This window comes from Euprymna scolopes, chromosome 43, assembly GCF_053919585.1.
Source record: "Euprymna scolopes isolate OS-2025 chromosome 43, ASM5391958v1, whole genome shotgun sequence".
In the NCBI taxonomy this organism is placed as follows: Eukaryota; Metazoa; Mollusca; class Cephalopoda; order Sepiida; family Sepiolidae; genus Euprymna; species Euprymna scolopes.
In genome coordinates, this window is record NC_136524.1 from 63,658,925 (window position 1) to 63,684,115 (window position 25,191).

At 31.4% G+C, this 25,191-nt stretch overlaps 1 protein-coding gene across 1 annotated transcript in view; it reads left to right on the plus strand.

Annotated features, from left to right (window-relative positions):
• Nucleotides 1-825: 825 nt before the first annotated feature.
• LOC145268371 (chromosome-associated kinesin KIF4A-like) overlaps nucleotides 826-25,191 on the plus strand; it is a 123,580-nt gene continuing 99,214 nt past the window's right edge. Inside the window, exons 1-2 of the mRNA XM_080123922.1 lie at nucleotides 826-965; nucleotides 12,316-12,534. Of these exons, the coding sequence (XP_079980048.1) occupies nucleotides 12,318-12,534 (217 nt within the window). The 5' untranslated portion in view covers nucleotides 826-965; nucleotides 12,316-12,317. The remainder of the gene's footprint in view (nucleotides 966-12,315; nucleotides 12,535-25,191) is intronic.

Sequence of the window (25,191 nt, forward strand, 5' to 3'; positions counted from 1 at the left end):
TATAAATTAGAAAAAGGCAAGTTACTAATGATATGTAATAAATGTTATTGTTGGCAATATGGATTATTTTCAATGAAATACTGTTGGGAAATTAGTCAATTTTAAAAAAAATTTATTTTGATTTGTCTACTCATTTATGATTTTATTCGCATGGAAATTAATATTTATTCGAAACTATAAGCATTTTAAATTCCATAATTATTGGTTGTAAGTAAAGTAGTACAGTGTCCCTTACTTCAAGATGTCTTACTACTTTACTCACAGCTAATAATTACCGAATTTAAAATGCTTATAATTTCTATTGGTTATAGTCAAGATTGTCTGTTCTTTTTAACTTCTGATTTGCATACGAGGCGACGGTGACAAGCAAGATACACTCCTTTCCTCTTAGATAATCTGAAGGCCTCTCCTCTTCCCCTTGTTATGAATGTCTTTCTTGTCTGCTGACCATGTCCAATTATTCACACAGTAGAAACCTCCAAACGAATTTTCGAACGCACCCCTGCCATATCTAAGAACATGGATTATGACGTAAAAAGTAGGGAGGGGACAAAAAGGGCAGGGAATAATGTAATTTTTTTAATAAATGTTTATCTCCCTTTGTTTGTCGTAACATATTTATCTCTTATATTTACCTCCTTTCAAAATAAGGGACACAATGTCAGGTGTGGGTTTGATGAAAGTGTTACTATGGAAGGAACTGAATTCGAACCATGCACATTGCACATCCCGTCCGTGTCGCTGTGTGTCGCTGATCATTTAAACACCATCAACTGTTATGGTAACACATTTATACCGGAAATAATGATTGATTATTTCCCTTTATTTTAACGACCGGAAGTGGATCTTATTCTGCGCGCTTAATTCGAAAGCCTCGTTATGGATTTTTATCATTGACAGTGTGGCGGCGAATATAAACTTTATTTTCATTCTCAACTAAATTACGTTGTCAATATCGTAAAAAAGTAAGTATTATAACAGATATGAATTAGATCATACAAAATTATGATTAATTGTTATTCTGTTTATTATTTCTCGTATCTAATGTTTAATATTTTATTGTTTTCCCTTTTTTAATCACTAGCCGAAGTTTGTTTTATTGAGTTTATTTTTATGCTTTTTTTCTTGTTTTGATAAACGTTTTTATTTTCATTAGCCTCTATATAATTTTTACTTTTGTGAACTAAAAACGAATAAATGCAAGTTAAAGTATTGTAACCTTTGATCTTAATAAAGTTATTTCTACATTTAAAGAAATGAAATCTAACGATATGGTTTGCTTTTAAAAAGATAAATTATTTAATCCGGCGATGTTGATCCTACGCTGAATTTTTGGTTCGATCTCGTTGACCAAATGTTTGTAAAGTTATGTTTTTTTTTTTTTTTTTTTTTTTTTAAATTAAAAGAAAACGTAATTTTATATTAAACTTGGTAAATGTGCATTTTAAGTTACGTAAATTAGACTCGAATAAAACTAAAGAAACCTATTTTATTTATGTCAAACATTAGACCCAAAAGACTTAAATAAAACAAATGTGTTAAATATTGGCACAATACAACAAATTGAGCTTTTTATGGTTATAATTAAAAATACTTTTAAAACTATTAAAAATAGCTTTTTTAGGCCCAATAATTTATGCATCTGAAATGTACATTTGCCATAACCTTCGTTGCAATTGTGTAATATAGTTAGCAAGAAAAAAGTGAGCGAAAAAGCAAATCAACAAATAATTATTACCAAACGCAAGAAATTTTACTTTTCTCTATTTATCTCTATAATTTTCACGTGTATTTGCTGGTTGATTGTAAGATTTTTGGTAATCAACAGAACAACCGAGACTCGCGACTTCCGCTTACTTCCAGCCCGACTCTCTCTTTTGACACGGTAAGTTTGGGAAAAGGAGTTAAAAATAAAAAAAAAACTAGATGAAGTAGGAACACGCTCAGTACATGTTACCGTGACATAGGCTGACATATATTCGGTGGGTTTTAACAGTATTTTGTATAGTTTTTATTTTTAACTCCTTTTCCCAAACTTACCGTATCAAAGAGAGTGTCGGCGCTATTTTAATTTTTCAATACATCGGTAAACACTATGTTCTTCGAGCTGAATAAACATGTTACATTAAATAAAAACACTAGAAAATTGTCCAGGTAGGCAGAAAAGTAACTTATCTCGCCATTGATAACATTTGTTATATATTTGCTTTTTTGACAACTTTTCCGAATCTATGTGTAGAGTAATACAAATATAAATATATATATATATATATATATATATATATATATATATATATATAATATACTGTTTTATATATTGTTTTAATTAGAAAAAAAGGTGCTTGTTTATAATTGCACTTAATAAAATTTTTAAAAAGTACGGAAAAATCTTTGATATGCGTACTCGTCTTGGGACGAAAGTTGTCATCTTCAAAAAATCACGTAAATTAAGCAACTTTTTTTGGTATTTGTGCACTTATTGATCCGTGCTGAAATAACGTTTAGAAGACCATTCTTAACATGGGGAGGGTTTTTGTACCTATTCTGTACTTTAACCGCATATTAATAAGTACACTACCTTTTTTTTTTTTTAACTAAGGAGATCAAAATTTATGACTACGTGAGACCAATTGTTTTAATTGGCAATTATTTATAAATGAGACAACTCAATTTGAACTATCGAGGTCAAAATTATCTGTATAATAGATACAATTTAGTACTAAAATCGCACATTTTGATTTTCTCAATTAAAAAATACTTGATCAATTTATCATTAATCTTGATTTTTAGAATATCACATTTTCGTTGTGACGAGTAGTACGGTACGTACATCGTACAGAACTTTGTATTTTTGATTTTTTGGTACTCCTGCAGTATTTTACCCACCGATTTCACGATCTTAGCCGAGCGTTGACGAACGCTTTCGGCGTTAACGCCGACGAAAGCCGAGAATTCGGAGCTACGGTGCAAGAAGAACGCTAAAAGTATGTGAATAGCAACAACATTACAAGGAAAAGATATTACACACACACACAACAAAATGGATAAAATTAATACAAAAAATTTGGATAAAATAAATCACAAACACTTACCGTAAGTTTTTTTAAAGTAAAATAAATTTATTTTGTTGAATATATTTTTTTTTTTTTTGGTTCATTTTGTTTTCCGATAGCTTTTTTTTTTGGGGGGGGGTAAGCAACAGTAATAAACACTTCAATGTTTTTTTGTTTGTTTGTTTTTAACAAAACGTTATTAAACAGTAACAACAATGTTTTTTTTTTTTTTTTTTCAGTAATGTTTGTAGGGGGGGGGACAACAATTACTGTTTATCTTTAGTTCCGACTGGAAGATTTTCTACTGACTGTAGAGAGGCAAAGTAGGGAGCAAAGGGTTTTCAGAGGATGTGGAAAGAAGCTCCTTCCCAAACCGGGTAGCCTTCCGCGATTTGATTTATTATGGAGACAAAAGAAGGGTTGTGTCCAAATTTTTGTCTCCACATAAATTCGCATAAATATGTTTCCAACAGCTCCCGTTTTTTTTTTTTTTTTTTTTTATCGCTAAATTAAATAGCTGAAATGAAAGGCTGTGTATTTTTACTTTGAACAACAAAATAACTGAAATGAAACGCGATGTGTGTAATTTCAATGAAAATTATTCGTCTGCTGCGCGTTCGTTTGAAGCGCCCTGATTGGCTGATAGAGTATCGTACCGCTCGCCATGTTCCGGCGTTTTCCGACGGATGTCGATCAACGCTCGGCTAAGATCGTGAAATCGGTGGGTAAAATACTGCAGGAGTACCGATTTTTTAATTAAGTCTAATTCTAAATAAGCACCGAAAAATATGCAAAAATATTAGTTAAAAATTTGGAAAAGTTGCTATTCTTGGCATTTTTGCCAATTACCAGATTTATTATCTATCTATACATTTCTTAGTCACTTTTATTTACACAAACCCAGCGTTCTTTCCAACATGATCGATCATTTTACCATGTGACCAAACCAAGTTGCGGTAACATTATCGTGGATCTTGGAAAGCACGCTGGTTTGGCTGAGTAAAAATTGACGATAACAAAAACCTTGTAAACTACACACACTATATAAGTAGAAAAGTAAATTTTCTTGAATTTGGTAACAGTTGTCTTTTTTTTTTTAATTTTGTTTTTTTGGTACTTGTACAGTTTAATCAAGACATTAAAAAAATGAAAATATCGAAAAAATTTAAATTGTACGTATCCGTTATGGAATGAAGTTCTCCGAAAAAAATGTCACTTATTTTCATCAAGTAGTTTTCGTTTTACAGCGAAAAAACAATTTATTATACCGACCAAAAGGTTCGATTTTTAGGAAGAAAAGCTAGTATTAAAGATGGGGAGAGAGTGTCGGCGCTTTACATGGAGTTATCTCCCCGTTGCGTTTCTAACATCCAAACAAAAAATTTTAAAAAATTCAAGATGGCTACCTTCAACGTGCTGTCATAAAAACATGTTTTTCCGCCGTAAAAAAAAAAAAAACAACTACTCAATCAAATCAAGTGAATTTTTTTTTTTTTTTTTTTTTTCGGAGATCTTCAGTTCAAAACGGATACGTACAATATAACCTTTTTTCGATATTTTCATTTTTTTAATGTCTTGATTAAACTGTACAAGTACCCTTTCTTCTTTTTTTTTCTTTTTTTTTTAACTGATATTTTTTTCATGTTAACATAATCGTCAACTTTAGTGGTATTCCGGCATCTCTCTCGAGACATTTAATTCTTGTATTACTTCCCCTGCTTTTTAAACGGTGATAGACTAAGAGTGTCAGAAGTTGCCATTAAAAAAGGAGTGATTAATTAGACTCGCTATCTTTCGAAGCTTATAACAATATGAATAATGTAATTCAAACCCCAATTTTTTTTTTTTCAATAAAAGGAGCAAAGACCAAACTTTCAAATAATAAAAGGTTTTATCGAAAAATATACAATATTTTTTTGTAATCAGTTTTCTTTAAAGAAAGATTTCATGAAATTCAATGATTTTTAACTTTATCTAAATATAATAAATATATATAAATTTAAAAAAATCGCTTACCTATATAAAATACTAATCAATCGATGCTTCCATTCTTCATTTATGAGAATTTGTCCATATTTATTTCATATTCCATGTATTTTTTAAATAAAAGAATTTTTTTAAACGACCATTTGAAAAGACCACCATTACGTAAGCATTAACTGGTGTTAGCAAGCCGGTGTTTCTTGCCCCTTTCTTCCTGTTTTGAAATACGGATGGATAAGAGGGCTATAAAACGTAAAAACAACACATACGCGTGAGCCGTCAAGCCTTGTGTGTGGGAAATATGGATCATCTACATGAAAAATGATTACATTTTACTTAGTTTTTGCCTTTAAAAAAAAAATACTCAACGAATTTTCGATTTTTTTTTTCTCCAAGAAATACATGAATTTTTGATTTAATATATTTTATTTCTTCTTTATGGGTTGAATTCTTTTTTTTTTTTTTTTTTTTTTTAATATCAAAATAAAACCAGTGAATGAAATAGAAAAAATTGCCGTAATTGTACAAAATTTTCTGGACAATATAACAAGATTATAAGGTTTCACTTAAAAAAAAATTCAACGTGGTTTTTAAAATAAAAAGGTTTTTAACTTTGGACTTTACACGTAAATTTGCAAATAACTATTCTTTTTTTTTTTTTTTTTTTAAATTAACTTGTTTTATTTAATGATATTTTATCTTCAATTTGTAATATACAAATTTGAGGTGAGAAAATTAATTATTTTCATTTTAATAGACATTTCAAAATGGGGGGGGGTGAATTAAAAAAAAAAAACCCCGCTTATCTTGAATATTATATTGGGTTTATTGGAAAGAGCATAAAATTTCACATTGAACCTGAAAATATTGTAAACATTGAACCATTAGAAAAACTTTCATAAATTTTAAAGTTTAAAAATTAAAAAAATTTAACTCGTAAAATTCAATTGATTTCATTACATTAAAAAAATGGCTGCATGAATGCACTTTGTAAACAATGTTTTTAAAAAAATAATATTTCTATTATTTTTTAAACAACTTTAATGGTTTATTTTGGAAGTATATTCCGTAAAGAAAATAAACAACCCACTTTAAAAAGAGAAATTACAAGTTTTTTATATTTTATTCGCAGTTTTGTGTTGGGATGTCAAAAATTCCGACACACCTAGTGATAGACGACTTAGCGTCCCCGACGAAATATCTTCCAACAAATATGTATTACTAGCAGTTCAGCCCGGCTTTGCTCAGGCCCTATGTACTATTCATAACTTTATGTGCATATGTATATCTATATATATTAAAAAGTTTGACTTATGTCCAGGTAACCTACATCTAAAATTTCAAGTGTTTAGACCCAAAATTGGCAGAAGAGTTTGGTAGAGCGAGCAAAGATCAACTCTTTCAAATTTGACCTCTTGGTAGCCAAATTTCTGGCCAAAAACTGATTAAAAAGCTTCTTTATAATAACTTCAAAGGCTCCGTAACCTTAAAGACATTTGCAACCCACTATCATGTTACGTGACCTATAATTGATTAACGTAACTTTTAAAATATAGATTGGTTACTGTTGCAATCTTAGTATTAGATTCACTCAATTGTTAACCTGGCAATTCACCAGAAATAATAACAATGCACACTAATCGAGTGCAGTGGTGCCAATTTAGCAGTTTTCCTGCTAGATCTGTGATTTCATTTGGAATATGCCCTTTTTTTCTGTAAAATTTGTACATTTGCTAACTACACAATTTGAATTTTAGGTTTCGGTTATCTTATTTCATCTTTTCTTTTTGTATTTGGTTATCATGTGAGACGATTTCTTTAGTTATCTTCCACACATGATATATGAAGAACAGTGGTGGTTGTACATTTTCGTGTTCTAAAATATACCCAGGATTTCCCAAATTTTATAAACCTTAATCAACCACAACTTTTGTAAACTTTACATAACTCGATTAGTCAGACACACAATTCATGTTTCAGTACAGCATTATAAATAAATATATCTACACTCATGAGCAAAAAAAAAAAATGGGCCAAGAGTGAAAGAAGGAAGAAATCGATTTTTCAATATTTTTCCATGAATTTTTAATTTTAACTGCAAATTTTTATTTTGCAGATCATTATCATTATAGCATATAATAATAAGTGGAAAAATGAATCCTAAAAATGGTAAGACTGCATCTTGGCGAGTATCTAAAAAACCGAATGCAGAATTAAGGCAGTCCAAAATGACTTACAAGCAGATTTTTTATATTTTAAGAAAAGAAAATGTGAACGCCTTTCTTTCCGCAGTGAAACGAATTGGTCAAAGGTTTGAAGTTGAATGCTTAGTAAAAGGGAAATCTGGATTTGGTTGCCCCAGAGCATCGACTTTAAAGGATGACCACAGGCTTAAATTAACTGTTTTGGAGAATCAAAAGAAAACTTACGTTGACCATAACAAAGAATTCAAAACAAGGGCTGGAAATTCTCTTTCTAGATATACAATATCTAGACAAATGGAAGAAGTGGGATTTTCCTCTAAAAGGTGTGCAAAGAAGCCACTTTTATCTAAGAACATCAATGATAGGAAGAGATTTTTCTCGTGTTATGGCAAGAAAGATACAGACCAGTTCAGGTTAGATGAATCAAGATTTTGTCTTGTTAGTGATGCTCCCGAATGGTGCAATCAAAGAACTGTAGAAAAATTTTCACCAAGTTGCATAAAAACGACAGTTAAACACGGGAATGGAGGGATAATGGTATGAGGAACTTTTACTGCAGCAGGAGTTGGGGAACTTATTAGATGTGAAAAGTCAATCAATGCAAAGGAATACATTTGAATATTAGAAACAGGACTGTTACTAAGTATCCAGAAGCTGGGAATATCCCAGAACATTATTTTTCAATGTAATAATGCCCCTGCACACTGCTAAAGTCATAAAAAATGGTTTTCTGATAATTCAATTAATGCGATATTTTAGCCAGGTCAAAGCCCCGATTTAAACCCAATAGAGAATATTTGGTCCATAATATCTTGTGCATTAGCCGGAAGAACTTTTTCGAACAATGACAAACTGGTGGAAGCTGTGCAAAGCGAATAGAATAGCATCTCCTCTTCACATATTTCACTTTGGTTAAGAGAATGTCTAAAAGGATTGAAATCAAAAGGGAATGCAATTCCATCCTAAGCATTTATTAAAGTAAATGTCTTGTTCTGTGTTATTAGTCTCGTTTAAGTTTCCTTGTTCAATTGTTCTTTGTTCAATATAGCTCCTAGTACAATAAAATGTATAAAATTTGTTGTGAAACGACCGACCGCTTTTCTGAAAAAAAGCTTTTTGTAGACATACAGAAAAAGCGAACACACACACATACATACATACATTTTCGCTTTTATATTTATAGATTAGTATATATTGGGTCCAATATAACATAATAATAAATTGAAATCTGCATTACTCAAAATATCGTATTTAAGCATATTTATGATTGGACAATGCCGGGCAGCCTGCTAGTAACAAGGCAACAAGTATCGATACACTGATGGAGGTTAGGGTTATCAGGGGTCTTGTTACACTGAGCGATCAGAATGGTGGATTTACACAGTTCAGGGCCAAGCTGTCAGAAAAAGATCAAAGAGATTTGCATTTGTTATCATCACTTAACCAAGCCAGTGTGATTTTCAACATGGCTGACAATTTTGCTGAGACTTAGTCAAAAATTTGTCCTTTTTATTTTTTCTTATTTTTACCCTTTTTTCTTAACTATACTACACAAATATAATTTTAACTTAAATGAATTCATTATTTTTTTTTAACTTGTCAAAAAGTATTTGATAATGAAATTTAGAAGTTTGTTTTACAAAAGAAATATTTGTTTTTTTTTTTAGTAAATACTTATTGTAGCATTACAAGTTTTTTTTTTTTTTTTTTTTTTTTTTTTAGATAATTTTTATCAATTGCGTGAAAAGAGCTAAGATTTAAGATGCTTAAAACCGTTTGAATTATGCAAATACAATCAGTAGTTCCAAAGTTATGAGAATTCTAAGTGCCAAAATTTAGGCTTTTCCGTGGACATTTTTCTTTAGAAAAAGTGGGTTAAATTACTGACCTCAACATTTCAAGAAATTCGGTAATTTTGCCACCATTTATTTATTTTTCAAGCTATTCTCATGAAACTTGGTACTCTTATGTAAAATTGTGTGCTCTTTCTGATTATGCAGTCAAATTTGATGTATCTCTTTACCATAAGCCATGAATTATAAATTAAGATGTACAAATTTCTTTTTTTTTTTTTAAATTGGTGCATGTTATCATACAGTGGGTGTCTATTTATGAACAAAACTAAGTATTATAGTGGTATTTAAATATATCCTTATTGAGAATAGGCATTTTCCTACCTCCCTACGAAAGGAGAGCTTAATCTGAGGTGTAGCCATTGGATGCCTAAAGAGCATTAATGGCCGTTATTTACTACTCCCCTCAAAGAAAAAAAAAATTGAGTAGTTATGAATTAATCTTAGAAATAAATCGAAAATTTTTCATATAGATTTTGGATTTCTGTAAAAGATGGAAATTCCCATAGTCGACCATAACTTTTGCATTTTGGGACCTGTCCAATCTTCAATTTTGTAAATCCTCTCTATCTGGCCTAAAATATACCCTGAGATGCAACCAGAAATCGTACTCTACATGCACTCAGGAATCATGAATCGTACCATGAATCCTTGATGTAGCTTTCACAGTACCAGGATACCAGGAATCCTGATAAGCAACAACTATATATTCACAAGTTGATGGTAATTTTTTTCATTTCTATTCTGTTGTTTTACTGAAAATGCAACTATGTAAACAAAGAAATAAAACACTAATTTTTTACCTTGTTTCCACCTTAACATTTAAAATGCTTACTTTTATAGGTTTTAGGGTATGCTGAAAACGAATATCATATTTAAATTTCTGCAAATAAGTAGTTTTCCGGATATTAAGCAATGTCATTTCTTATGTTATCGCTGGTGGCCATCTTGGTACGCGCGAGCGCAACCCCGAGAAACTATGCACAAAGCCACGTACCAAGATGGCCACCGGCAACAATGTAAGAAATGACGTTGCTTAATATTCGGAAAGCTACCTATTTGCAGAAAATTTAAATGCGGTATTCGTTTTCAGCATACCCGAAAACCTTAAAAGGTAGTCATTTTAAAGAAAAATGTTAAGGTGGAAACAAGGTAAAAATTTACGAAATGCATCAAAATGAAATTTTTTATTGAACCGCCTAATTATTATTATTATTATTATTATTATTATTATTATTATTATTATATCCCCAGTTAAAAAAAAAACAGGTTTGTTTTACAGATTTGAAAAAATGGTCTTAACAATGAGTTAAAAATAAATTCAAGTTTCAAGATATATTTTATTTAATTGTTAGGTGAAAGTACAGAATAGTCAACTAAACACCCTTCCTTCCTCCATGTTAAGAAGGGTTTGTAAATAATGTTATTAATTCAGCATGGTAGCATAAGTGCACAAGTACCTTTTTATTTGTTATATATATATTCCCCCCCCCCATAAAAACATAATTCTTCCTTAAGTGCAATTAAAAAGTAATAAATACCATGGTAATAGAAACACATGTACTTGGTACATTTTTGTTTTTTTAACGCTTTTAGTACATGTGTACTAAAAATGTTAAAAACAACGAAGTAGTATTGTTTGGAAATCAAATTTGAAAAACTTGAAAATAATTTTTAATTGACAAACTCAGAATAAAAAATGAAACTTTCTTTTGCTTTCGTTTTGAAAGCAGAAAAAATGTTTGTTTTTTTATTATTCTTTAGTTTCCTGAGTGCATAGCGAGCCGTTTTCCGCATTAAGCGGATTTGAATTTCTATAAAAGATAACATTTAAAAAAAATTTCCACACAATAATTATCAAATATTTACATATTATACATGAAAATAATTCTGAAACTATTATCTATATGAAAATGGATGATATATACCGATTTATCTTATCAATTTTGAAATATTCTTCGTAAACTTTGCTCGGTCGTAACAATATAAATTAAAGTCCAGTAGAAACAGACTTCTTTGCTTATATAATATGTAAAATTTCAGCCATATCCAATCAAATTTAACCCCGTGCATATGTATCCAAACATAACATATGAAATCTAAACATTGAAAAAACAGTTTCTCTTTTTGCTGTTGTCATTTTTTACCGTTTTTTTTCATTTTTAACTTGAAGCATAAAAACATTGAACACATAAAAGAAAAATAAATTAACATCATTGGAATGCTTATTCTATTCTCTTTCCATCAATGTAATTCTTAAAATATGACCCACAAATAAAAAAGATATGACTTGTTGAAGAACATTAGGTATGTAATATTGCCAATGCCCACGAAAATACAGCATATGCTTATAATGCTACTTATTGTAAAGCTTAAAATTTAAAAAATTTTAAATGAATAAAAAATATTTTTATTTCAACTGATGGAACATATTTTCTTGGAAGATTTAATTGTTCTTCCTTTGTGATTTGTGATCATAATTTTTTTTAATATATATTTTAGTTCTAATAAAATCATTTGGAACATAAAAAATTCTACCATTTGTTTCATGAACTGTCTTCATTAGTCATCTTAAAAATTTCAGTACTTGTACAGTTTAATCAAGACATTAAAAAATGAAACTATTGAAAAAAGTTTATATTGTATGTATCCGTTTTGAACTGGAGATTTCCGGAAAAAAAATTTCACTTGATTTGATTGAGTAGATTTTTTTTTTTTTTTTTTTTTCAACGGAAAAGCACGTTTTATGAGAGCGTGTTGAAGGCGGACATCTTGGATTTTTTTCTTAATTTTTTTTTTGAGTTTAGAAACGTCACAGAAGATAACTCCAGTTAAAGCACTAACACTCCTTCCCCATCTTTAATTCTAGCTTTTCTTCCTAAAAATCGAACTTTTTGCTCGGTATCATAACAAATTGTTTTTTCGATGTAAAACAAAAACTACTTGATGAAATTAAGTGAAATTTTTTTTTTGGAGAACTCCATTCCATAACGGATACGTACAATTTAAACTTTTTTTTTTTTGATATTTTCATTTTTTAATGTCTTGATTAAACTGTACAAGTACCAAAATTTCAAATACTACCATTGTCAATAAGCAGTTGCCGTTGTTATTAAGACAATTTAATTTTTTTGTGTAAAAATAAAAAAAAAAATAAAAGTTGGTAACATACGAATGAAATGTTTTGACATTATTATATAGACCTTTTTTCCTTTTCTTTAGTCATGGCAATTCCTGTAAAGGTAGCTGTAAGATGTCGGCCTCTCACTCAGAAAGAGGAGGATCAAGGCAACCTTCTTTGTGTACACTTCCCTGCCAATGAACCGATGATTGTGATTGGAAAAAAACCATTTACTTTTAATTATGTCTTTTCACCTGATACACAGCAGGATACAATATATGAAGAAACCGTGCGACCTCTTATTGATAAAATTCTTGAAGGTAAGAAATTATAAACTTTTTTTCCCAATTACAATTGAAATAATTGTTTTATAATTTTGAGACAACGATTGATAATTTGTATTCAAATTACTATTCTAATCCTGGTTATTATTCTCAATGTTTTGGTTGATGTAACCTCTGACTTTTAAGTGCATCTGTTTGAACTGTTTGAATCTGTATGGAATTTTAAACTTTACATAGTTAGATTGTTCTTGTTTCGTCAACCATGATGGGTGAAAGACCTAAGTAATTATATTCTTAGTATTGCTTGTAATTAAGATTGAACTTTTAATTGCCAATAGAATGTCATTTAGAACTGATTATTTTATCTATTGCACCACAGGTCTATGAAGGTTAGGTTTCATTGGCCAAAACAAGCATAACATTCAAGATAAAAACAGTAGTTTGAATGGTTCAAATTAAATAATTGTGATTAAATTTATCATAATATAAACAAAGATTCAGACAAAGACTCTAAAACAATAGCATTTTGGATTAATTAGCCTCCAGTTATGAGTAATGTACATTTTATGACTGTTTAATAAAGAAGTATGTAAAACAATAAACATATATTTATACCAGATTTAATTTTATAATTTCTCACCTTCAAGAATTTTATCAATAAAATTTGTTTTAGTCTTTTTGTTTGAATCCGTGAAACTTTGTTTATATTACACTTAGTATTTTAATATTTGCAAATAAGATATTGGTTTTTGCGTTTTTACAATTTTGTAACAAAGTTAATGTGAGATTTTATAAGTTAGATCTAATTAGCTTTTAAAATAATATCAAATTTTAATTCTGATATTCTTTCTTTAGTGGACAGTGGTAACAACCTGCTGAACTTCATTTACTGCTAATTCTTGCAATAACATTAGAAACTACATCTCCATGTCCGAATGGTATCACCAAGCTAACAAAGCTTGTCAACAATAGGTTCTCCATCGATAATAGCTTCTCCATTGAAATATACTTTCTCCACATAGGAATTATTATTCATCATTTTACAATATTTTTTTTTTTTAATCGTGTTTTATTTTATTAGAATTAAAAAGAAAATATGTTTTAAAACATTGAACCCAAAAATATTGAATGGTTTCTGGATAAAATCAACTTACATACTACCACACCCGGGTGTTTGTGTCGAGGGGGGGGGGGTATAATTTAAAAAAAAAAAAAGTTTTGGTAGGTAAGTATGAAGGATCGAACCTAAACCCTTGAGTCGAAGTTGGAAATTAAAGTGTGAAAAAAACGTGTGATGTTAACCACTGGGCCACCACGAAATAGTAACGGAAACATGTTTGAATTTATTTAAGTATTAAAACTTGGCAGGTGCCCGTACTTAATAAGGTCAACTTTGACTGTGGGGCAGTATTATAAAAAGGGTATTGTCCAAATTGAATAGCAAATTGCTTTCGGACGTTTCCGGCGATCGCGCCCGGAAAAATGCTGCCAGAATTATTTTCGCTTTTATTATATGAAAAAGCTTAATACACATGCGGCGATCGAAAAATGTTGAATATTTCCCTTTTCAAAGTCAAGCAAATTAAATAGGCAACCCCCGTTAACTCATAGATATTATCATTTAGACGTGATATAAAAAGTTTTAAGAAGTGAGTTGACCAATCGCTTCTCGGAAAAAAGCATTTCTCGGACATACACAAAAAGCGAACATACACACTCATTTTCGCTTTTATATATATAGACTAGCGAGGGTACCCGGGTGTTTGGGGGTGTGTATGCAGGAGAGGGTGACCCTGTTTTAATATTCTAAAAAAAAAAAAAACACGATGTTAAGAAAAATTGGAAAAACCAATACAAAGCAAAACTGCAAACAAGCGTTAAAAAAAAAAAAAAAATGTGTAAAAGAGGAAAAAGTTTAGGTAGAAAGACGGGCTTGAACCCGAAACATCGAGGCTAAGGTGGAAAAAAATGCCCGATACGTTACCCGTAAACCTATGAGACATACAACTGAGAAAGGATAAAATTAAACCTATAAAAACACTTGCAGGTGGTTTTAAACTAACGTCAACGTTTTCTAGGTCAAACATGACGTCATTGTCGTAATAGCAGGAGCAGAGAAAATGAAAGAACGATTTTTTACGACACCCCTCCCTGTACAAAACTGATGATTTTAGGGTGAAGGAATTATTGTTTTTGGTCAATTTTTCGATATTTGTTGGGCACAAGTTGGAACTTTAAAATGATACCTATCTGGCGAAAATCCGTGACCCGTGGCGAAAGTTTTTGGCAGACATACAAACACACATACATACATACAGCATACACACATTTTCGCTTTTATATATATATAGACTAGCGGGGGGGGGGATACCCGGCGTTGCTCAAGTGTTTGGAGGTGTGTGTGGTTGAGCGGGAGGTGGGGGGGGGTGTTAATCAAAACATAAGAATAAGCAAAGTAAAAAAAAAACAAAAAAGAAAACAGAAAAACGAACGTTAAAACTTATCTGAAAAATAAAGCGGGGGGGTACCCAGTGGTGGTGGTGGTGGGGTGGGGGGTAATTAAAACATAAGAATAAGCGAAGTAAATATTTTAAAAAAAAAACACAAAAAAAAAAAACTAATGTAAGGCAAACGAACGATGTTAAATGTAAAAATCGGAAAAACAAAATAAGAAAACAGAAAAACGAACGTTAAAACCTTTGAAAAAATCTGAAAAATAAAAATAAAAAAAACATGTGAAAAATGGCTTGAGGGGGGGGGTACCCGGCGTTGCCCAGGTGTTTTTGGGTTTGTGTGGTTGGGCGGGGTGGGGTGGGGGAGGTTGTTAATGAAACCCTAAGAATAAGCGAAGTAAAAAATTTTAAAAATCGAAAAAAAAAAAAAAACAGACATCTCACACCACGATTCAAACCCAAAACCATTAGATAATGAGGCTGCGCTGTAAGCAACTGAGCTAAGACGACGTACACGAAATTGTCAGTTTTTCAAATATTTAAACTAAATCAGGTTACGACGTCGTATGACGCATGCGTAGAACCAAACTTATCATGAGAGGATGGTTTTTGCTGACCCTCCTCCTGTAGAAAACTGCTGATTTTCAGGGTGAAGAAATTAACGTTTTTGGCCAATTTTTTGATATGTCGGGCGAAGGTAGGAAGTTTAAAATGATACCGATCTGGCAAAATCCGTGACCCGTGTCGAAAGTTTTTGCGAGACATACAAACGCACATACATACAGATTTTCGCTTTTATATATATAGACTAGCGAGGGGTACTCGGCGTTGCCTGGGTGTTTGTAGGTGTGTGTGTTTTTGGGTAAATGAAAAGAAAAATCGTTGGTTTTAAAAAAAAATTTGAAGACTTGACGCGCAGTTGGAAAATAGTAAAGGTGCCCATTTGTGACGAGTTTAATGACGTTGCCCGGGTGTTTGTAGGTGTGTCTGTTTTTGGGTAAATGAAAAGAAAACTCGTTTGTTGTTTTAAAAATAAAACGAAGCCTTGACGCACAGTTGGAAAATAGTAAAGTGTGAAAAAACAGGTGCCCGTTTTTGACAAGTTATTGATGTGAACTTTGAGTGCGGGACAGTGTTTTATTTACCACGAGTCTGTCGGCTTCTTTTTTTTATACGAAAAAGCTTAATGCACATGCGCCGATCATAAGCAATAGCTATTCAGCAGTTAACATTTTCTGCGGGACAGTTTTTAATGAGGTCAATAAACTGGTTTGTTTGTTTTTAACTAACTTTGGGGAAAACCAGCTCCTTGTTTATTAGGGGGAGTGTCTCGTCTCGAAATGAAAGCAATCGTCTGATATGACGAAGCCGACATTGACCAAACGTTACATAGCTTTCTAGAGATCACTGGCTGTGGGCCAGTAATTCGAATCGAGTTTTGCTTTTTTTATACCGAAAAATGAATGCAACACGTGCCGATCCGAAAATGTTGAATAATTAACGTTTCAAAATCGGAAAATTAAATAGAGAGGTGACCACCGTTGTTAAGTCGTAGATATTATCATTTAGACGGGATATAGAATGTTTTAAAAATGAGCGACGACCTCGAGAATCCGCCGGAAAAAGCTTGTTAAAAACATACACAAAACGCGAACATACATACATACACACACACATTTTCGCTTTTATATTTATAGATTACTTTGACCATTGGAGCACTAGTAGGAGCAGGTGCAAGTGTAATTAGGATTGAATGGAGTAAGCTTAAGGAACTTCTGTTATTACTAACCGGTAGAGCATTGTCACTGTTAACGAAGGAAAGAGTCTATCAAACATGTGTATGCAGTGTGATGATGAATGGGAGTGAAATTTGACCAAATGTTATAAGAACATGTGTTGCATGGAGAGAAATGATATGAGAATGATGTGATAGATGTGTAATATGTGCCTTTGTTCTGATGAACTTAGATGATAGATACGTGCAAAGTGAATGCCGATGCTCAAAATGTATAAACATTTTGACTCCTCCCTTTACTTAAGGTCCTGGATATGACCTTATACTATATCCGATGGTGAGGCCTCAGCTTGCGGGCTTTAGGGGAGTGTGGAGCCACCCTTTAATTGCCATTGCTCCCAGGTCCACTCTGACCTGGAGTGGTAATGCCTGTTAGGGTCCCAACTATGAGTTAAATAGAAACCGACTTGGAAAAAACAAATATTCTATTAAAAAATTTTTCTTCAAAATCTTTGGATTCGGCATTAAATAACCCGAAAAGGGTTGATATGCCATGAAACAAAAACAACCAACCAACCAACCCTTTACTTAAAAATTCACCAAAAATCAGGAAATTAACCAATTTTAATGAAATTTTCAGTATTCATAAAATAATGATCACGGAATATAATGAACCCATTATTTTTTATTTAAATCTTAGTGGAAATGTATTATTTTGTTTAAACAAAAAATACCTTTACTAAAGTTATGGTTTTCTGTAGTAAAAAAAAAAATGAAAGAATTTAGTTTTGCTTTTTTATGAAAATAAAGCATCGTAAATTATAACAATTTTAAAAAAAATTTAATTTTTACAGGAACATTGCAAAAAAAGCCCCTAAAGTCCATATTCAATATAACTATAAGAAAAATTAAGTTCTCGAACAACCGATATTACCATTGAATTAATCATTAATCTGACACCCCTACCTCCTTTTACTATCATGAGTTCATTTTGAAACAACGTTTTGATTGGCTGAAATTTTGGGCTTCCATATAATCGTGTTTACAAACCTTTATTTGTAGCACTTTGGCAAACGGCAGAACTACTTGCTGTTTGGGGGCTAATTAAGCTATTTTTTGTACAAACAAGGTGTTTTTCTTCTTTTTTTTTTTATTTAATTCAATGTCTTAGGACTTTACTAATTATCTTTGAAATAGCCCCAGAAAACTAATATTTATCTTTTTAAAGGATTTTTACAATGAATTTATTTAACTTCAAAATTTAGCTGAATTGGTTAGCTCGCCCATGAAAACATTTTTCATAACTTTTTTTTTTTTTTTACATGTACAAATATTTTTTTCCTTTAAGAAATTAACTGTAGTCTCTAATCTTTCAAATACAATCAAAAAGTAGTCAGAAACCTACAAAAAATTATGATAAATCGGCTTTCTAAACGAGGTCCTTCTATCTTTATCCACCCATTTTTGCCCGTACCTATTAGATGAAGATTAAATCTGGCCAGTGTAGGGAGACGTGTGCAGAAAAGGAGACTTTGATAGTATGATCATATTGAAAGAATTGATGAGAATTCTTGGATTAGTAGATGTAGAACAATTGTGGTAGCAGGTCCAGTTGACAGTGGAAAACCAAGGGAAACATGCGAGGTAATGAGAATGGACCTAAGAAAAAGGGATGGAGATCTGACAAGAATAGTTAGTTTGGAAGTTTTTTTTTTTGTTACAAGGTAGTCACCACTTATCAACGCCCGGAAGCCACTTAGGGATAAGGGTTATTGCGTGTACAGTAATCAATGGGATAGTATCGTACTAATCGTTAGTATTGGAGATTTGATAAGGTGGCTTACTTAAGGGGGCGATTCATCAGGAATTTGTTTATGTTGACTTGAAGACATCCAGGTTGTAGTCAGGTGAGAAACAGGCAAACAGAAGAGAGTTCTACAGGTGTGCACTTCTAAGAAAAAAGCTTTGTTCATGGAATCTACGTTTTGGTTTTGGCACAGCTAAAGAGTGGGGAAAATTTTAGACAGTGGTTTCAGCTAGACGGGTGTTTATTGTGAAAGATTGGTGAGGGGAAGGGGAGATTGGAGCTCAGGTAAGCACTTGCCAAGTAACGGTAAAACAAAGACAGACTCGCAACGTCTCTCCTATGGGAGAGAGGTTGGAGGGAAGAGAAAAAGGCATCCCCCACTAAGCCATGAAGCCTATTTTGTACTCTGTCAAGGCAGGATAGGCTGTTTTTAGCAGCTCCTGCCCAGATGTGGCAGCAGTACTCCATCCTTGGACGTACTTAGCTTTTATATAGATAGAGAATTGCATCAGTAGTGAGATATCTTCAGGAGTGGTAAACAGATCCTACCATTTTTCCAGCGAGCTTGGCAGCTGACTTAATGTATGTGTTCCGTTTCAGGTCAGGAGTAAAGGTCAAGCCCAGAAGCTTATCAAAACATGGAGCTTCCCCTAGATGAGAGCCATCCATTTCAATTGATGCCAGATGGGGATCAGAGCGTTGATGATGTAAAGATAGGAGCTTGGTTTTAGATGCATTAAAAGTAACCAGCTACCTCTTCCCCCACTGTACCATGCACTCTAGATCAGAGGAGAGACAATCAGAGAGAACTTTGTCATTTACGGCCTTAGATGTGTTGCCATAGATGGTTGTGTCATCAGCATAGATGTCAACAAATGATTTAAGTTTGTGTTTTGGGAGATCATTGATGTAGATCAGGAAGAGAGTTGGGCCCAGGATTGACCCCTGAGGGACTCCAGCATTAATACTGTGGGCCTCTGATTTCTACCCATCAACGTCTACTCTTATGAGCCTATCAGAGAGAAATGAATTAATGATTGAGAAAACATTTCCAGTTATACCGTAGCTGGAAATCTTGTGAAGTAGGTCCTTATGTCATACCTTATCGAAAGCCGTTGATATGTCAAGAGCAATTGCCCTAGAAAGGAAGCCTTTGTCGAGAGATTCACGAATCCTATGAGACATAACCATTAGCACATCTGCTGCAGATCTAGCAAAACGGAAACCATATTGCATGTCACTAAGAAGGTTATTTCTGCTAAGGTGGTTGACTACTTCTCTATTTAATATGGATTCCAGCAACTTGCTAATGACACACAGGAGACTTATTGGCCTGTACTGAGAGGGAGACGACCTATCACCTGAATTCTTAAATACAGGGCATACTGATGAAGTTTTCCAGGGTGTTGGGAAGCACTTCCCCTTGAGGCAACACTTAAACAGTTTTGTAAGTATGGAGGCAAGTTCTGGTTGAAGTTTTTTCAGCACTATAATTGGAATACCGTCAGGGCGAGTTGCTTTACTAGAATCAAGGTTCTTGATTAGCTTGGCGACCTCACGCACAGATATTTGTATGCTGCATAGCGTGTTGTCTGTTATAGGAGGAAATACTTCGTTGCATAGGGTAGAATTAGCTGCAAAGTTTTTGGCAAATAGTTTGGCCTTGTCTGATGCTGATAAGATGACCTCAGGTCCATTGATGATAGTTAGGATAGAACGCATGCTTCTGTTCAGGATCCTGTTTGCTATTTGGCAAAACTGGTGTGAACCAAGCCACTGCTCAGCTACTTTCGATTTAACGGATTGAGCATATAGCTCTCTTGCATTTTTTTTATTACTCTTTTACAGTGGTTGCTGGCAATCCTGAAAGCAGCTTTAGTCTCAGTACATCTATTATGTTGGTAGCTATGGAAAAAGTGATTTTTGTGCGCAATGGCAGCAGCACATTCTGGGGAGAACCATGGCTGGCTGTTAGGTTTTTGTTGAAATTATTTGGATGGTATGAATCGGTTTATGCCTACAATTAACCATTCAGTCAGGTCTGATACTATAGAGGACACATCCTTTTTAAACATGGAATGCAGAGGTAGGTCAATGTACGGAAGCTATCCCAGTAAGCCATAGAGTATTGAGGTACATCTGAAGTCTTAGTACATTTTGTTTTTATCTTAACTGATACAGTCGAGTGGTCAGAAGATCCTAGAGGAAACAGAATGGAACATGAACATAGCTCAAGGCAAATTGTAAGAAAAAGGTCTAGAAGGCTAACATACTGACCAGAAGTATCGGGCTCATGCGTGGGTTCGTGAACGATCTGGGTGAGGTCATAGGCAATAGCGAAATCATGACAGAACATCTCCTCATAATCTGTCTTGTTCGAGTGGGTCAGCCATTCCACATTGTGGACATTGAAGTCACCACAAATGTGGATGTTAGCCGAAGGATGAGCAGACAGGATGTGGTCAATTTTCTCAGATATACTCTTAAAGAGTTACTTTCTAAACATCATTCAACCAATGCCAGTATGTAAAACAGACTTCAAATCATCTATAATTATTATTTAGATATTGCACAATAATTCAAGATTGAATTGAACTAAAATGAGGAATTCCTTTATACATTTTAGAAAAAACACTTTAAAGATTAAGTTCAATTAAAAAAAAATGTTTTTTAGCATTATATAGTCACCACTTATCAAGACCTGAAGGCCATCCATTGTTTTATTAAAATTATATTTTCTTACACAAACTTTTCAATAAATGTTTTTACAATTATATTTTGATAAATTTTTATACAGTAAATGTTTCGGTTTTCAAATGGTGTTCACCCAGTTTAGACAATTATGAATATCATTTTCATTTTCTGTTTTTAATTTTTAATTTTAATAATAAAAATATATATACGTTCCATGAAAAAACATTCCCATGTTCATTAATTAAATCGAAACATTTGTAATTAAACAGTTACGAATATATGTTCTCTTTCACTTTCTTTATTTATATTTTTTCATAGTTCTTTCCGAAAGTAATTAATATCTAGTTTAATTTTTTTGTTATTTATTTCTAATTTTGGTCATAGTTTAAAATACTGATTTCTTCCTCGGATTTTAATGACAGGTGCACGAAAAAAAAAATGGCACCTCCATTTTCGGCAATAAACTGTAGAAGTACTGTCTCGGAGAATTATTAAACAAAAAAAAATGATTTTTACAGTGAAATTAATTTTTTCATTTACGCGCCAAGTGCACATAACTAATTATATTTTCAGTTATTATTTTTTAAGTAATGTACAGTGTAATTAAAAAAAATAATTTAACACAATCTTCAAATTTATCAAAAATGCCCGATAGAACATAAACAAAAAAATGCATATTTTTACGTGAAATTAATTTTTTTATTTACACATGACTTGTTGCACGTAACTTAAAACTTAGCTATATTTTGTTAATTTTTTAATTTTTTTTTTTAACTAAAAATGTTTTTTTTTTGTTTGTTTAAAATATACGCAGTTTAATTTTTAAAAGATAATTTAACAATGCTGAAGTTTATCCAATCGAAAGAAGATAAAGCAAAGAATATATGAAAGTTTGGAAGAAGATATAGAAAATAAACAACTGACATTGTTTTTTAAATTGTAAATTTTCATTGCTTTTATTGATGTGCTTATTGCACTAAAAATATTATTTTAAACAATAACTTTCTATCACTTTTAAATAAACAAAAGCAAATCCATAGTGAAACAAGTTGTTTACGTTTTCACTGTAGGTCATGCGGCTGGCTTTTTTGTGCTGACAGTTGATTTTCATGATGACACTTCTTACTTAGGTCACTTGGGATTAAGTTGTAAATCTCGATGTGTAGGTACAGTCACTTTTATTAGTGGCGCCCCTTGATTTATGAGCGTAGTAATGACACCAACAGATTATTAAAGATGCATTCCTCTACAAAATTTTTTCAACTGAATTTCTTTCATATTTTCTTCATTGAAGTTTTCAAGTTGGATTTTTTTGTGAAAAACAACTTAAACCTCTTTTTTTAAGCTCACCATATTGATAACTGACCTTTTTTCTTTAAAATGGTACTATTTTTTTATACCTGGAGACTTACAATATCACATGCACCAAATTTGAAAAACACCAACATTTTTTTTGTGTAAAAAAATACACCAAAATTAGTGACATAACTTGAAGTAGCCTGGAAAAAAAACTATTAAAGACACAAGAAAAAGAATTATATATCTATAAACTAGTGGTGGGGCGATTAATCGGAATCGTTAATCGTAAGAATCGTGTATTTTGGGAGGCATCGGAATCGGAATTGCATCGTTAAAAAATACCTTAATTTTCCGATTCCTTCATTACGATTCTTTTAGTCTGATGTTGAAAAAAAGAACAAAAATTCCTGATATTTCTAACTGCAAGAGAGAAATGTAGCATGTTATAAAAAGAAACCAAAGAAATTTATTATTAACAGGGCAATGCTTAGTGCCCCCTCCCTTACAAGGTTCATTCATTCAGATCTATTGTAATCAAAACTACGAAAGAGTTAACTTGAAAAGAAGTATGCAGGGCTCTACATTACGAGTAAAAATAAAAAAAACGCTTATCTTTTTGGCGATTGTTTTTTTTTTACTGACAAATCTTCTAATACTGAATGAAAATGCTTTTTCAACTTATATTTTCTTAAAATAAAACGAGCAAAGTCAAATTATTTAAACAGTAAAAGGTTTAATAGAACAATATACTTTTTTTCTTTTTTTAAAAGAAGGCTTTTGAAAGAAATATCTCTAAAATGAAATTGATCACGTATTATTTCACAAAATTTGGACAGTAGTCGGCTTCTTTTGAAGTTTAAAAAAAACCGACCCCATACCTATCTGTTCCAAACCTAAAGTTATTAAATAACCCCTTCGTTAATTTAAGGGTAATTAATTCAATTCAGTCAAGTTGTTTTTTTTTTTTTAAATTTCATTGAAATAAAATCCATTTTTTAAATTTTTTTCTCCAGAAAGATAAAACCCTGAATTTGATTATATTAAAAGCAGAATAATATAATCTTTTTTCTAGAATTTTAAATTGAAAATTAAAAAAAAAGTGTTTGGCGCAGTTTTTTGCTGAACGAAAAAGAAATTAATACATATTTTTTAAAAGGTGTTGTAATCAATTAATTTTTATGTCTAAATAATATTTACGATTAATTAAATAATTTCATTTTAAAAAGTATTTATAAATAGAATTTTACTTAAGACTTATAGTTTAGCAATATTGAACCGCATCAACCATGTGTGAATTGAACACAGTCAACCAAAAAAAAAAAATTCAAAAGAAATGCATATTTGCATTTCATTATGTAAACTTTTATACATTGGTTTCAAAAATTAAATTCTATCAGTTTTTTTTTTTTTTTTTTGTTAACTACTGGTTGGTACAATTTACCGCTCCATCCCTTTATATTTTTTTCTTTTTGTCTTTTTTAGCGGATTATTTTGAATTTATTATCCAAATAATTGACTAGCTTTAAAACAAAATTTAATAGTAATTTATTTGTTTACAGATAAACTGAATTTTCTAATATGGCCTCAAAGTCCAAAAAAAGTCTTGCATAGAAACTTTTTGAAGTTGAAGATGATGAGTTGAAAGCCATTTGCAAAGTCTGTCAAATTAAAATATTGCGAGGAATAAAACCATCTAACATGACCACAACCAACATGTTAAAACATTTAACTATGAAGCATCCAAATGAATTGGAGGAGCAAAATAAAAAAGAAAAGGAACAAAAAATTACCAATTAGTCACTCAGAGCAGTTTTATTAGTGAGGGTCGAAATCGCAGTGTCTTTTTTTTTTTTTTGCCTAAGTCACCACGTTTTTTAACCTTCCTTAACTTCAAAGAGTAAATACAATATATACAACTAAAAATACAATTTTTATAAATGCTGATTCTATTCATGAAAAATTCTTTTAACTAGAAATTAAAACTTAGGTAAAGATAGCTGACTGACAGCAACAGGAGCACTGGTTAACTACTGAACCACATGGAAAGGTGTGGGGGAGGAAAAAAGGAAATTAAAGGATGATAATAAATTATGATAACCGTCTTTGAAAGGCACTAAACTCCTAAAATTTACTTCTTTAAAATTTTAGCCGGCATTCCCCAGCGATTTTAAAGCACTCTCTCTCCAAAAAAAAAAAAAAGATTTAATTTTTAAGTTTGGGAAAGATATATTTATTATAACCGAATTCCTGTATGAAGACTGGATCTACTTTATTGGACGTTAATTTGTGAGATAAGTAATTTTTCAATGTTTAATGTTTTTAAAGTTTCAATTATCAATTAAATTTTTTTAATTGCGTTTTTTTTTTTTTTTCAATTTATTTATAAAAAAAAACAGGGTTTAAAATGTATTTTTCAAGGTAACAAGCTTCGAAATAAGTCTAATTAAAAAAAATCACTTAATTTTTAATTTCGACAACCCTGAGAATTTAATTATTAAAAAAATATTGAAATGTGACATTTTTTTATTTAACATTTCTATTAGTTCAATTAATTTTCTTTCAATAATTCATTTCACTCAACAAACTTCACCATTTTTTGTTTTGTTTTATCTTTTTCTGTAATTTTGGTAACTATGTTTGCTCAATTTTATCTAGTATTTCATTTGTTTTTTTATAGTGGTATCATTTTTATATGTGTTCCTTTG